Source organism: Thamnophis elegans, chromosome 2, assembly GCF_009769535.1.
Source record: "Thamnophis elegans isolate rThaEle1 chromosome 2, rThaEle1.pri, whole genome shotgun sequence".
NCBI classification, from domain to species: domain Eukaryota; kingdom Metazoa; phylum Chordata; class Lepidosauria; order Squamata; family Colubridae; genus Thamnophis; species Thamnophis elegans.
In genome coordinates, this window is record NC_045542.1 from 30,880,724 (window position 1) to 30,897,508 (window position 16,785).

Here is a 16,785-nt window from a genome sequence, read left to right on the forward strand (position 1 = left end):
AAAGGAATAAATTATATACGTAGTGTCAAATTTAAATAATTTTATTTACGGGCGTTTAGAATAATCAAAGCCTTGTTGAAAATGTCCGGACCAAACGTAGTTTCTAATGTTGAACTTCCCCCCTTACCAGAGGGAGCCTCCTTGTGGAATACTGTGAAGCTGTTACCATGGCAACTTCTCTGTGTTGTACAGTAGAAACCATTTTAGGGTAGTATAGTAGAAGCCATTTTAAGGCACAAAGGGCAACATCTTAACCGAACACACACCCCGAGAGATGTTAGGGGTGTCTTACCCTCACAGTATTTGTTTCCAGAGAGTAAATCATCTGTGTACCAAGTTTGGTTGAAATTGCTTGAAACGTTCCAGAGTTATGCTGGAACACACATTCACATTCACACACACACACACACACACACACACACACACACACACACACACACACACGACAGGAGATATTAAAAAACCAGTAGGCCACACAATATATGCTTACATTGCTTTTGACTAGGTTGGTCACAGGCTTTGCAAGCTGATGGGAGAACCCCTCCCAGTGTTTTGCAAAGCAATTTTCACTTTTTCAAAATGGCTCTCATAACCAAAGTAGCCCTTCTGGTGAGGGGGTGAGGAGAAAATAAAGAGGCTGCCCTTGAAAGAATTTTGAAAGAGGATTTTGTATTTGTGAAAGCACGAACTGATGCTATTTATTCTCAGCCACGTTTCTCTGTATATTAAATGAAGGATGAATTAACATGGAAAAAAGTAGGGCTGGCTCGTTTGAACATTTCCTCGAGTGTAGATGAGTGAATAGCACTTGGATAAAACATCTTCACATTTCATTGTAGTTTTGTCACAAGTTCACGCAGGCAAAGCAGATAAATGTTTAATGACTGGAGCCCTTGGTCTGGGGAAATGTTGGTCTCCCAAGTCTGAAAATGTTGTTTGTTAGTTATTACTGTCACATTTCAAATGAAGAGTAAAAGAAATCAGAGAGCTGGAGTCAGACTTTCTGTTTGCAGTATGATTGCATTCTTAAAGGAGAATCAGTGAGGAAATATTTGGAGTGGAATGTACAACTAGAAAGGGAAGAGCATTTACATTAACATCTCTTTAGCTTTGTCAGTATGCTGCAAGCATCTCTCTTTACTTAAGCTCCGGTGTCCTTTGGTCTTTATCTGTTTTCACACATACACTTTCCCGTTGCGCCCCTTCTCGCCTAATTATTTAATATTTTGATTGAGTGCTGATTAGCAATATTAGCAAACTGCTTGTCAACAAGTCTGGAAGTGAACAGACTTTCGGATTTAGTTCAGCTACCTTGGCATTTGTATTGTAAACAAACAGTTGGTCTCATGCATATATAAAAGCTACTTACAAAGAGCTGAAATCTTGGGATGTGAAAGCCAAGATCTGGAGATGTCAGAGTAAGGATCGGCAGATAGAGCTTTTCAAACTTGTCAGATTGAAAATGCATGGACTTCCACTCTCAGAATTCTCCACCCAACACGTTTGCTGGGGAATTCTGGGAACTAAAGTCCACACATTTCAGCATGGACAAATATGAAAAACGTTGCTCTAGAGCAGGGGTGTCGAACTTGATATAATTAAGGGCTGCATCAGGATTGTGCTTGACCTTGGGTGTGGCCAGGGTGGGCATGGCCATGATGGGCATGGCCAGCTCGATGTTCTGCAGCCCTCTCCCAGCAAAAACAGAGCCCAGGACAGCCGCACGTGGCCCTCCTTAGCTTAGTTTTCACTGGCAGAGGACTGCAGGAGGCCATCGCAGCCAAAAATAGAGCTTGGGAGAGCTGTGTGTGGCTGTTCCGAGTGTCCTAGGGATACATTGCACAGAGAGGTTATTGGTTTCTGGTAGGACTCTTGATAATGTATAGTCTAATATTTAATGTCAGCAACATGCTGCCCCGTCATACTTTCTCCCTCTCTCTCTCTTTTGGTGATATTTCTAATCTACGGGTTTGGATAATCAAGGGACAAAATAGAAACAATAAAATAGCATGATGATGATGATGATGATGATGATGATGATGATGATGATGACGATGACGACAAGAATAACTATAATGGCCTGGATACTGCTAAAACACCCGACAAGCCTCCATCATCACATGCCACTCAATTTGATCAAATGCTTCAAAATGCAACAAGCAAAGAATAGTTAACAGCTGGCCGAACATACTTGATAATGAAAGATCCAGAAAAAGGCACAGAACCAAGCAACTATTGCCCAATTACTTGTCTGCCAACAACGTTCAAACATTTTACAAGGATACCGGCAAATTCAGTATTCAATCATCTGATGGAAAACAGTTTGTATCCAGTAGAACGAAAAGGAAATTATAAAAAATCAAGAGGAACAAAAAATCAGCTGCTCATAGACAAAATGGTACTAAAAAATGCAAAACGAAGAAAAACAAATTTAAATATGGTGTGGATTGATAACAAGAAGGCATTTGACTCATTACCCCACAGCTGGATTAAATCTGTTTGGAAAACTTTGGAATCAGCAAAAATAGCTGTACATTTTTGAAATCAAATATGCAAAAATGGAAAACAGTTCTAACAACAAATGGGGAGAACATTGGTGAAGTCAACATCAGACGAGGAATCTTCCAAGGGGATTCACTTTCACCACTACTGCTCAACATTACATTAATTCCACTGACAATAATCTTACAAAACACAAAACTGGGATACCAAATCTGAAGCCAACATGGCAAGATAAACCCATCTACTATACATGGATGACTTAAAAATGTATGTGAAAAGCCCCACTGAACTTAAATCAATAATCAACACAGTTCAGCTGTTCAGCAGTGACTTAAAATGAACTTTGAGCTTGAAAAATGTGCTATATTATACATGTGGTGAGGAAAAATGGAAAAAACAGAAGGAATAGAACTGGGAAATGGAAATATAGTGACAGCATTAGCAAAGGATGATGGTTACAAGTACCTAGGCATATTGGAAGCAGATAACATCTTGAATGGAAAAGTCAGAGTCAACGCAAAAAGAATACATCAGGAGAGTCCCCAAAATATTAAAATCAAAGCTGAATGCTGGAAACATAATTAAAACCATTAATACATGGGCAGTTCCAGTGATACACTACTCAGCTGGAATCATCAACTCTGGCTGAACTGGAAAACCTGGACCCGAAAACACGCAAACCTTTGAATGTGTACCACGCTTTACATCCATGAAGGGGGCAGGGTTTTTTTTTGCAAATCCATCAAACTGTAGAAGAAAAACAAAGTTTGAATGATTATGTGAACCAAAGTACAGAAAAATTGCTGCAGGCTGTGAAAACGGAGAACAGCGTAAAAACAACAGAAACAAAGGCAGAATATAAGGAAAAACAGCTGGATGACAGATTAAATAGATGGAAAACCAAAGCTTTGCATGGACAGCACTTGAAAAACATTGAAGGAAAATGTGATGACAACTTGACATGGACATGGCTTAAGATGGGAACTATCAAGACAGAAATGGAAGGTTTAATACTGGCTGCTCAAGAACAAGCACTACAAACTAATGCCATGAAAGCAAAGATACAAAAATCCACTGACAACTCAAACTGCTGACTTTGCAATAACAAAGTCCAAACTGTTTCACATTTAATATGTGAATGCAGCAAAATCGCACACACTGATTACAAAGGTAGACATGACCGAGTTGCTAAATTAATCCACTGGTCATTATGTAAAAAATATGATTTACCTGTATCCAAAAAGTCATGGGAACATAAAGTGGAAAAAGTTATAGAAAATGAAAAGGTGAAGACCTTATGGGACTTTCGAATACAAACGGATCCTCATTTGGAGCACAACACGCCAGGTATCATGGTTGTAGAGGGCCAAAGTGTACAGTTTATTGATATCGCTGTTCCTGAAGATGCCAGAGTCGAAGAAAAAGAACTAGAAAAAATAATGAAATATTGCGACCTGGCCATCGAAACTACACGGCTATGGATGAAGCATGTAACAGTGATACCCATTGTCATCAGGGCACTTGGCACCATGTCCAACAATTTTACAAGATAAATCAACAAATTGCAGCTTCCTGCAATAACACCAGCGGAACTGCAAAAAACTGTTCCACTTGGAATATCTTATATTTTAAGAAGGTACTTGGTTGATACCTAGGACGCTGGCAGCAAACCGTATCAACCATTAGCACCAGTCAGTGGTATTTGTGAGGCATTTTTAAATGTTCAGTTGACCGAGTTTCATGTTTAATGAAAAAAGTATAAATAATAATAATAATACCTACCAGCCCCAAAGGCTGTGAATCTCACCAAAGATTAATCACATAATAATAATATCTAAATGGCTACCTCTCTATTTGGAAATTTTAAATTTATCAGACGTGAACATTCTGATTCTACAAAAAACTACCCTACTTGGAACAGCTTATATCCTCCAACAGTACTTTAACTTTTCCTAGGTCCTTGGTTAGGACTTGAGCTGTTGAGCTACCAACCAGCCCCAAAGGCTGTGAATCTCACCAAAGATTAACCAAATAATAATAATTAAAAACCCTAGGATGTTGGCAGCAATCCGTATCAACCATCAGCACCAGTCAATGGTATTTGTGATGCATTTTTGAATGTTCAGTTGACTGAGTTTCATGTTTAATGAATAAAGTATATAATAATCATAATAATAATTTGTCGATACCTAGGATGCTGGCAGCAACCCAAGGGCTGAGGTGGCACAGTGGTTAAATGCAACACTGCAGGCTACTTCAGCTGACTGCAGTTCTGCAGTTCGGCTGTTCAAATCTCACCGGCTCAGGGTTGACTCAGCCTTCCATCCTTCCGAGGTGGGTAAAATGAGGACCCAGATTGTTGTTGGGGGCAATATGCTGACTCTGTAAACCGCTTAGAGAGGGCTGAAAGCCCTATGGAGCGGTATATAAATCGAACTGCTATTGCTATTGCTATATCAACCATCAGTGTCAGTCAATAATATTTGTGATACATTTTTAAATGTTCAGTCAACTGAGTCTCATGTTTAATGGCTAAAAATATAATAACAAATATATCAGCAATATAGGTGATACTTGGAATATATGAAAAATGTTTATAGGTTTCCAAATATTCAGCAATACCTCTTGTTACAGGAACCAGAAGACAAGTGGAAACGTATGCCCATTGGGCAGCAATTTTTCTTTCTTTTTAACTAGAATATGAAGGCATGAATTCCAGATCTGTGAAAAATGTTCTAATCGTCATTCTTGATGCTGCTAGATATTTCTTAAAAAGTAATTTATATGATCAACAGACTCATTTTGGTTGCATCTATTATTCAGAAAACACTATACAAATCGGTGTCATATTTCTTTCCTATTTATCCAATACGGAGAATGTGATGCTTCTTTGATAAAAAAAAAACCCAGTTATTTCATTTGCAACTAGACCTTTAATATTACTGCTGAGGCCCGTAATACAAGATGAAAGGAAAAGAGAGATAGGCACAGGTGGGTGGGTAACAAATTAAATTTGATCTACGGGAGGAGCAGGAAATGTTTTTTTTCAGAGCAGGTTCTAGTTGAATAAAAGTAAAAGTTTCCTCTGTCCAGTCGTGACTGACTCTAGGGGGCAGTGCTCATCTGTTTCTTGTCCAAGGGAACCAATGTTGTCTGAAGACAATTTCCATGGTTATGTGGCCAGCATGACTATACACCGAGGAGCACGGAATGCTGTTACCTTCCCACGAAAGTGATACCTATTTATCTAATTGCATTTGCATGTTTTTGAACTGCTAGGTGGCCAGAAGCTGGGGAGAATAAGATAGCGGTGCTTTCACATGGCGCTTGGGTGTTGAATCCAGACTGTCAACTTACCAGCTGACAAGCTCCATGTCCTTAACTACTGAACCATAGCCCTCCCTTCTACTTGAATACATTTACTCCAAACTTCAATATGGTCAATAATCATCAACTATGAAACAAAATTAAAACAAAACATCAAAGAAATCTGCTTTTGGCTTGGTGAAATCTTGTTTTGTCCATTAAGAAAAGCAGGTCTTTCTCCATCAGATATATTAGTTACATTGTTTTGCTTCAACAATATATGTAGACGGGATGGAGACAATTGCCTTTTCTAAGTTCTCACTTTACCTGACCACAAATATAATTATGTGGGATTCAGATGCCTTCTTTAAGGAAACGATTCTTTTTCTGCTACAATAGCAAATTTGCATTATTAGGAGCTCCAGTTGTGCAAAAAGGTGTAGTCTTAAAAGTCTTATCCAAGGAAATAAACAGATAAATAATTTAGCCCAGCCCAGTCATAGACTCTGGGTGGCTCAACTAGCCCTATAAACCTTTTTCAGAAATGTCAGAGATTTAAAATAAGGACAGGGCATCTGAGGCAGGGGTGAAATCCAGCAAGTTCTGATAGGTTCTGGAAAACCTGTAGCGGAAATTTTGAGTAGTTCAGAGAACCGGCAAATACAACCTCTGGCTGGCCCCAGAGTGGGGAGGGAATGGAGATTTTGCAATATCCTTCCCCTGCCACGCCACCAAGCCACGCCCACAGAACCGGTAGTAAAAAATGTTGAATTTCACCACCGATCTAAGGGCCTTCAGATTTATGTCCAGATGTATGTAGGCATATATGTGTGCATTTCCCGCCTTTATTATTTTTACAAACAATTCCAGAACACACACGATACTCTTTCCTCTTGCTCTTTTCCCCACAACAACCTGGTGAGGTGGATTAGGCTGAGGGAGAGTGACTGCCCCAAGTCACTTAGCTGGCTTTCATGGCTAAGGCAAGACTTGAAATCATGGTCTTTTGCTTTCTACCCTGGTGTGTTAACCACTAGGCCAAATAGTGTAAGTTCTGACTCCATCCAAGAAGAAAGTATGAAAGGTTCTGAGTTATTTCTGTATGGTTGACTTGGTTTTCTAGTTCTGGGAGTTTGAGCTATATGAGTAGGGAAATTTACCCATCAACCTATGTTGATGTTGATAGCAGGCAAAAATATAAGAAACCAATGGGATAACTTCTTATTTTTCTGCTATCCAATGAAAATCAGTTTTCGATTTAAATGCCAGAGAAATTGTCCAAACAAATGCTTACCAAGCCATTTAAAAATGATTGTGGGTGTGCTTGTGGTATTTGTGATTATTCCTATAATAGTTTTTAACTATATATTGACATATCAATAAAAATACAATTCTGATGATTGATGCCAGAAGAATTCAATGTCCTTTCCATTTTGGGGGGGGGGGGGAAGAGAGAAGAAATATAATAAACTGAAGTGAGTGTGGTAAATTAATTTGTTAAACACATTTATTGAATTGTTAACAATAACCAAACACAGTGTATGACCTTTGTAAAACAAGAAACAGAAAAATGGATTAATTCCAGTCTTGGCAGTTCCTACTACAGGTATGTGATGAGGGGGAAAATATTTCAATTTCCTTTATATTCTTCAGTGATCTATTTACAATACTTATCTTGGCATCTGTCCATTATTAAGCAAATGGAAAGACTATGATCCAGAAATAAATCTCCCTTGCTATCTCCCTAGTTCTGCTTTGCCAGTAACCAATAATGAGGGTGATATGACAGCTTTCCAAGGATTACTTGGCACACAGAACACAAATCCACTTGGATGGCAGCAGCAAACCACCTTTTTAATGGCATTATGATGGGAAAGAGAAGAAGGGAGAAGGGGAACAGAGGAATAAGTTCATATATACAAAGTCTGAATAGTCTTTTCATTGTGGACGATAGTAGTTTCAGGAAAACAGTATCAAAATTGTAATAATGGGAATGGCAGATATTGTCTTTTTTTTTCTTATGACTGATCATATGAATACATTTCATTGAGCTGAATTTCCAACTTGGCATCCTTTTCTCTCGAGTGTGGCTCCATGAAGTACAAAGACCGAGGACTGAATGGGGCTGGGGCATTCTGTAGTATATCAATTCACAGTAGTAGCATTCCGTTGAGGTGAAAACTTCTTTCCGTTTAGTGTCTTAATTACTTCAGGAGCCATTCATTTACTGAAAGAGAAAAAAAAACACACCCAATAACCATGGAAAAATTTCCACAATGACACTCTTCCCCCCCGCTTTATTTTTCTCTTATTACAATTACGTCATCAAAAAAGCATAACAAAGAAAGTTCTTTCTCCGCCAATTCAGAAAAGTTCAAACTGCCCAAAGAACTGCTGATTCAGTTCTGCAGAGGAATTATTGAATCTGTCACCTGCACCTCTATAACTGTCTGGTTTGGTTCTGCAACCCAGCAAGACAGACACAGACGTCAACAGTAAATTAGAACTGCAGAAAAAACAATTACTACCAACCTGCCTTCCATTGAGGACCTGTATAGTGCATGAGTCAAAAAGAGGGCTGTGAAAATATTTACAGATCCCCTCACATCCTGGATATAAATTGTTTCAATTCCTACCCTCAAAACGACACTATAGAGCACCGCACACCAGAACAACTAGACACAAGAACAGTTTTTCCCCAAATACCATCACTCTGCTTAACAATTAATTCCCCCAACACTGTCTATTTACTAAGGCTGAATTACTATTACTGTTAATCTTCTCATTGTTCCTCTCGCCCATCTCCTCCCACTTATGACTGCATGACTGTAACTTTGTTGCTTGTATCCTTACGATTTATATTGTTTCCTAATATGATTTGATTGCTTATTTGTACCCTATGACTATCATTAAGTGTTGTACCTTATGATTCGTGACAAATGTATCTTTTCTTTTATGTACACTGAGAGCATATGCACCAAAGACAGATTCCTTGTGTGTCCAATCACACTTGGCCAATAAAGAATTCTATTCTATTCTATTCTATTCTACAAATAAAAGATCACTGAAATATTTGAAGGATAGATGGTGGGGTCAGCTACTGCGTATGAAACTAAATAAATAAATAAATGTGTAAATAAATAAATCCTAACTGGACAATAGTATACAATTCCCAGGGCTTTTTTGCAGCATTTGAAATGTTGGTATGCCTGCCAGTGGATGGGATAGTGGGAACAATGAGATAATGAGGTTATTAGTGATTCTGATGTCCTGCTGGTAGGGAAAGTCAAACCTTGCCTTGAAATCAAGCTTTGGCGCCAGAAGTGGATGTATTTCAAAAAAGAAGTCAAACATTGGTTCTTACAGAGGGGAGAAAGTTTTCAAGATTAGTGAAAGAAAAAGAATATTTCATAATTATTCACAATATCTCAAAATGTGTCACTTGTTTTACATCAATCAGATTATTAATCCACCTCACTCAGTGATGATGAACCTATGATACATGTGTCAAAGGTGACATGACAGGACATGACATTTTTTATCTTATTTACATGCAAGCACAGTCGAATTAGGCATTTTTTTGAATTTTTGACATACTGAGCCCAAAAGATTCACCATCACTGATCTAACTTGATATTGGTTATGCAAGTGCTGTGATGGCAAACCTGTGGCATGCAGAGCCCTCTCTGTGAGCATGCGAGCCATCACCCCAGCTCAGCTCCACAGTGCATGCATTCTTGCCCGCTGCTGGCCAGCTGATTTTTGGGTTTCTGCTGTGCATGTGCAAGGGATGGGGCACATGTGGAAGACATGTGTGCATGCATGGGGGAGGGGGTTCACATGCACTGCACTCCACCCCCACAGCCAATATTTGGTTCCAGGAGGCTGCAGGGAGGCCTGCTAGGCCCAAAATGGGGCACGGGGGGTGCGGCGTGACCCCCCTTATGGCCCATTTTTGCTCCCAGGAGGCTTCAGGGGGGTCGTGCATGTGGAGGAGAGCAGGGGTGGGTCGCACATGCATGTGCAGAGGGACAGACAGAGGGGAGAGGTCGTGCATACATTGCATTATGGGTGCGGGCCAGTGGTGGGTTCAGGATCCCTTTGCAACTGGTACAATGTAACGGGTACGGGCGTCCACCACATGAGCACTTGCAGCTTATTGTCCTAATGCATGTCAGACATCTTGGGCTTAACTCCTGCTAGTTATGGAAGTTCAGGTCTAACACCCCTGGAAGATACAGGGGTGTATCAGGGAATACTGGTTTAAATTAGAACAGTATTTTTCAAACTTTTCAACTTTAAGAAGTGTGGACTTCAACTCCCAGAATTCCACAGCCCGCATGGGGAATTCAGGAACCTGAAGTCTACCCATCTTAAAGAAACCAGATTTGGAAGAAGACACTGGATTAGAAGGTTCCTCAGGGAAGGAAGTGTTACTGGCATTCCAAACTAAAAGAGAAACGGGTGTTCTAGAAAGAATTGTGCTTTTAATTTCCTGGTTGCCAGTGGGTTTTTTTTTTTTACGAAAAAGATTTCTTACTAAAAAAAGCAAAACCAAAAAAAATTACACCTACTTTCTCCTCCTTGATCGCCAAATAAGTTATGCCAACCTGGGAAAATGGACTAATTAAATCTGTGAACTCTTGCTGGCATTTGTTCTTGAATCTTAAAATCTGGGTTTTGTTGCCTATAAATGATTCCACTGTTCTGAAACAGAATCTGTTTATACCAGTGCATGTTATGCAGAATCCTTTAGAAAGGATACAATATGATATCTTTAGTTTTTTCAAGGATATTTATTTTCAACCCCAACTTCTGGTACAGCTTTCATTCATATTCAGTAGCCAGAACTCCAACTATCACCATGCCAGGTCTGTTTGGCCCCTTCAGAAAGAGTTATTTTTCTGAATGTTTTGAAGCCTCCTTAGAAGACTGAAAGAGCTGTCTTCTGTAGTGGCAGAACATATATTTTCCACATCCAAAAATCCCAGTTTTAATCTTAGCATTTCTACTTACTCACCAGAAAGATCCTTGTCCAAGACTGTGAAGAGAGGTTATTAAAGTAGAAAATATTGGGCCTGACAAACAAACAATGTAACCAGTAGATCAAACCTTCTTAACTGACATTGTAAGACAAAAGGGATTCCAAAACAGAAAACATTACCTTGAAATGAATATAGTGTTGGGGACATACCTCTATACTGTAGTTTCTGTGCTCTATTGTTCGGGCAATCTTTCCCTTGTAAACTAAAGTTGATGTTTGTTCGGATACATCGATTGTTGAGAGGCTGGACTGGTCTGAAGTTATCACTCATACTCAGAAAAATCTGTGAAGGCTGATTCTGGCTTAGTAACCGTAAAGAATGCATCTGCATAAATATAAAAAGTGAAGACGGAGTGAGATTGAATTTTAATCTTAATGTCTGAGAGCAAAACATTAGTTCCTAACTTGGGTAAAGTTTAACAGATTTTTGATGAATAGAACCAGATGATGATGATATAAAGGTTTTCTTTATTTGATGAGAGAAGATATTTGGGGTATTTGTTTAAATAGAAAAGGAGAAAATAGAAAATATAAGAGGAAGGATTCAAATTGAGTTAACCGGATATTTGTAATACAGGTTGACCTTGATTTACAATAGATTGTTTAGTGACCATTCAGAGCAGGGATAAAATTAATTTACTTTAGCTAATGGTTTGCAAATGTGACCTCAGGCTTCCGCGCATGCGCAGAGCACCAAAAACAGGATGTGATGATGTTCGGGCGGGGGGAGGAGCCTCTCGCTGCCACTGCTACCGGTTCTCCTGAACCAGATAGAACTGGCTGAATTGCACCACTGATTCAGAGTTACAATAGCACTGAAAAAAGTGATCAAAATGGGGATGCTTGGCAACTGATTTGTATTTACGCGGTTGCAGTGTCCCAGGATCATGTGATCCCTTTTTGAGACCTTCCAAAAAGCAAAGTCAATGGGGAAGCCAGATTCACTTAACAACTGTGTTATTAACTGAACAACTGCAACAATTCACTTAACAAATATGGCAAGAAAGATTGTAAAATGGGGCAAAACTCACTTAACATATGTCTCACTTAGCAACATGAATTTTGGGCTCAGTTGTGGTCATAAGTCGAGGACTACCTGTTATTTTTGATCATTTTTAATGGATTTTTGCTGATTAAGATGGCTTGTTGGGTTTTTTTTAATTGGTTGTTAGAGAAGGGTATTTTTAATGCAATGAAGAGATGGTTGGTTTTATTTTAAGAGGTGGTGATAAGATATTAATGCTGATTATACATGCTAAGGAGGAAGAGGGAGAGTTCTTTTTTCTTTCTGTGCACTTTTTAAATTTAATTTCTTATATAAAATATTTTTTCTTTTAATGTATTTTGTACTATGTAGATGTTATCAGTTTTACATGCATAATATAATCTTTAATAAAATTATTCAGCAAAGAGAGCAAAATGTGAAGCTAATTATAATCTGGGACAATTGGTAAACAGGAATTTGGCCAACTATGGTGAGGGTGGTAATAAATCAGCAGTGTAAGAATAGTCCAAAGCCGCTTAGTATCACTTGACAGTGAATTGTCCAGACTTTGAATAAGTGGTGGGATTCAAATTTTTTTACTACTGGTTCTGTGGGTGTGGCTTGGTGGGTGTGGCATGGCTTGGTGGGTGTGGCAGGGGAAGGATACTGTAAAATCTCCATTCCCTTCCCACTCCAGAGGAAGGTTACTGCAAAATCCCCATTTCCTCCTGATCAGCTGGGACTCGGGAGGCAGAGAATAGATAGGGGCGGGGCCAGTCAGAGGTGGTACTTACTGAACTACTGAAAATTTGTGCAGAACCTGCTGAATACCATCTCTGCTTCAAATGTTATGGAAATGGTAGGTGGATTGACTTTGCCCACCCCCCCCCCCCCCAGTTTCTGGAGACATGAGCAAAGGGCAGTTTCAGAGAATCAGTCCTGCTCTATATCCAGTAGAAATTATTTATCAGTATCATTCTGAAGCTGTTAAAGATAAAGTCTCCTTGGAGCTGAGAGTTCACAAACTTTTCCTGGTTACCTGCTACCACTTTTCTCAGGATTCAGGATTCAGTCTATCCTATGGCCCTATTTTTCGTGGTCTCTCATGAACATTTTAGGCAGACCTGATCTTGCTTAACTTATGCAGATCAGCAAAAGGAAACTAGATGTTGCCATGAGCTGAACTATTTGAAGATAAATGGAATTATTTTCAATACTCTTTACTTCAGAACGAGTGAATATAAGGTTGCAGCTCAAATCAATATAAGGCATAGATTAGCATTATTCCAGTGTAATTCGTTATTAGGAAGGGCAAAATAGTGACTCATTTCCCTTTTTTCAGATATAATGACCTTGAATACATGATAAAGAGATATTTTTTTAATAAAAGGAAGACTGCTATGATCAAGATAAGTTAGACATTTAGACATTTTAGACATTTTATTAAGATTTATAGGCCGCCCTTTTCCCTGAGGGGACTCAGGGCGGCTTACAATCACAGGGAAGGGGGTGCAATATCAGAAGACAAACGATGTGCGAACAAAAGAAAATAATAAAACACAACTTTCATTCAACAGTCAACACTCGGGCGGGAAAATTGGGAAACTATCCCCAGGCCTGATGGGAGAGCCAGGTCTTGAGGGCTGCGCGGAAGGTCTGGATGGTGGTGAGGGTACGGGTCTCGACGGGGAGGTCGTTCCACAGGGTCGGAGCTGCAACAGGCTCTCCTCCGTGTAGTCGCCAGTCGACATTGACTGGCGGATGGGATTCGGAGGAGGCCCAGTCTGTGAGATCTAATTGGTCAGAGGGAGGTAATCGGCAGAAGGCGGTCTCTCAAGTACCCAGATCCACTACCATGGAGTGCTTTAAAGGTGGTCATCAGTACCCTGAAGTGCACCCGGAGATCGACAGGTAGCCAGTGCAGCTCGCGGAGGATGGGTGTAACGTGGGCGAACCGCGGTGCGCCCACTATCACTCGCGCGGCTACATTCTGGACTAACTGCAGTCGCCGGATGCACTTCAAGGGCAACCCCCATGTAGAGCCCATTGCAGTATTCCAGCCTAGAGATCACAAGGGCTCGAGTGACTGTTGCGAGAGCCTCCCGGTTTAGGTAGGGCCGCAACTGACGGACCAGGCGAACCTGGGCAAATGCCCCCCTGGTCACAGCTGACAACTGGTGGTCAAAAGTCAGCTGTGGATCCAGGAGAACTCCTAGGTTGCGGACCCTATCTGAGGGGTATAAAATTTGACCCCCCAGCCTAAGTGTTGGAACATTGGCCAAATTGTTGGGAGGAAAACACAACAGCCACTCGGTCTTGTCCGGGTTGAGTACCAGTTTGTTAGCGCTCATCCAGTTCTTAACGGCCTCAAGACCCTGGTTCATCACGTCCACCGCTTCATTGAGTTGGCACGGGGCGGACAGATACAGTTGCGTATCGTCCGCATATTGGTGGTATTTTATCCCGTGCCTCCGAATGATCTCGCCCAGCGGTTTCATGTATATGTTAAATAGTAGGGGGGATAAGACCGAACCCTGCAGCACCCCGCATGTTAGGGGCCTCAGGGACGATCTCTGCCCCCCGACCAACACCGACTGCGACCTGTCCGAGAGGTAGGAGGAGAACCACTGCAAAACAGTGCCTCCCACCCCCACCTCCCGCAGTCGTCGCAGAAGGATACCATGGTCGATGGTATCGAAAGCCGCTGAGAGGTCAAGGAGAACCAGGATGGACGCATAGCCTCCATCTCTGGCCCTCCAGAGATCATCGGTCAATGCGACCAAAGCGGTTTCTGTGCTGTAACCAGGTCTGAAGCCGGACTGGAAGGGGTCAAGGTAACTAGCTTCCTCAAAGGCCCGTTGAAGCTGGAAGGCCACCACCTTCTCCACAACCTTCCCAATAAAGGGGAGGTTGGAGACAGGACGAAAGTTGTTTAAAATGGCTGGATCCAAGGATGGTTTCTTCAGGAGGGGTCTCACCACCGCCGTTTTGAGTACGGCAGGGAAGTGCCCTTCCCGAAGGGAGGCGGTCATGACCGCCTGGATCCATCCATGTGTCACCTCCCTGCTGTTGGCAACCAGCCAGGAGGGACACGGGTCCAGAATACAGGTGGAGGCACTTACAGCTCGAATGGCCTTGTCCACATCCCCAGAGGCAACATCCTGGAACTCAACCCAGAGATGATTTGCCAAGTAATCCTCCTGTGTCTCGGCTGGATCTACTGCGGTGGAGTCCAAGTCCGACCGAAACCGAGCTACTTTGTCCGCCAAGAACTGAGCATAGTCCTCAGCCTTACCCTGCAAGGGGTCTCCCGCATCCCTCCTATTAGGGAGGGAGCGGGTGATCCTAAACAGGGCGGCTGGGCGTGACTCGGCGGACGCTACCAAGGCGGAGAAGTTACTGGTGGAATACTGTTGCACTTGAATTAGAGCAGGGGTGTCAAACTTGATTTCATTGAGGGCTGCATGAGATTTGTGTTTGATCTCGGGGGGGGCATGGTTAGCTTGACATCACTCGTGTCAGGGGTGCCTGTGGCAGCCTGAGTGCTCTGCCACAGAAAGTGGGCTCCCGAGCTCAGTTTTCAGCTGTGACGGCCTCCTTCAACCCTTTGCCAGCAAAAACAGACCTCCATTTTTGCTGGCAGAGGCACCACTGGCCACCCTTTCACTGTTTCCAGGGCAGCCCCATGGGCCAGATCTATGCACCTCACAGGTCAGATTCGGCCTGCGGGCCTTGAATTTGACACCCCTGAATTAGAGGAGATATGGTGAAGCTCTTCCCCTAAACAGAACTGTATGTAATGTTTAAGGCTGAGATAAACTGAAATGGTTTGTCTCATTTTATAGGCAGTGGTGAGAGAAATTGAAAGAATCTTGCAACAACAATAACAACAACAATGACAAGGGCTTCCTCACTATTTGGATTTATCAGACTTGCACATTCTGATTCTACAAAAAACCACCCTACTTGGAACAGCTTATATCCTCCGACGTTACCTTAACTGTTCCTAGGTCCTTGGTTAGGACTCAAGCTGTTGAGCTACCAACCAGCCCCAAAGGCTGTGAATCTCACCAAAGATTAACCACATGATAATAATAATAATATCTAGGACACTGGCAGCAACCCGTATCAACCATTAGCACCAGTCAAAGGTATTTGTGATGCATTTTTGAATGTTCAGTTGAGTTTCATGTTTAATGAATAAAGTATAATAATAATAATTCTTTATTGTCAGTGTACATATGTACAATGAGGTTGGTTGACAGAAAAGCAAGCCTTTTACTTCTGTCCACTTTTCGAAGTTCCACTTGTAACTTATTTTTCTGTTCATAGTCTTGTCTTACTACGAAGCATAATAATTGTGCTCCAACTCCCATTACTTCTGCCTCTTCAAAGCCTTTTGACATCAGTACTTAAGTGGGGAACCTTCCATTGCACATTTAGCCCTCTGAAGCACCCAAATATTTTGCCTTCTCCTTGAAAACAGTTAACACCCGTTTTACACCTGTTCTTTCCCTCCTTATGAGGGGGAGAACAGTGATAATAACCTTCAAAAATACGAAGTTTGAAAGTTGTGGGATTCTTTTTAACTTCTCTGTTGGAGGCTGCCTAATTTACCGTGGCTTTCCAGAAAAATAAGTACACATTGCTGAAGGCACAGCAATTATGAGATGAATTCATTATTTCCAAAGGTAATGTATCATAGCCAATAAAGGTTTTTCATTTTACCTGCATTCTTGATATGTAGACAGGTTTGTTCATTAGTATCCAACTTGCTGTTTCATAGCAGGGTGGAATTGTCATGGACCCATCATATGTAATGAAACTAGAGGTTTCAGGATAAAGTTCCTCAATATTAAGTCCCTGCAGTAAGTATGCATCATCTAGGAAATAAATTACGGTAAAATTATCATGAGAACAGAACATTCACATTTGTGAGATGAAGACC

The 16,785-nt window shown here is 41.2% G+C and overlaps 1 protein-coding gene across 1 annotated transcript in view; it reads right to left on the minus strand.

Annotated features, from left to right (window-relative positions):
* Positions 1–8,012: 8,012 nt before the first annotated feature.
* CA10 (carbonic anhydrase 10) overlaps positions 8,013–16,785 on the minus strand; it is a 395,119-nt gene continuing 386,346 nt past the window's right edge. Inside the window, exons 7-9 of the mRNA XM_032211105.1 lie at positions 16,566–16,720; positions 11,003–11,177; positions 8,013–8,035 (exon numbers count right to left, since the gene is read on the minus strand). Of these exons, the coding sequence (XP_032066996.1) occupies positions 8,013–8,035; positions 11,003–11,177; positions 16,566–16,720 (353 nt within the window). The remainder of the gene's footprint in view (positions 8,036–11,002; positions 11,178–16,565; positions 16,721–16,785) is intronic.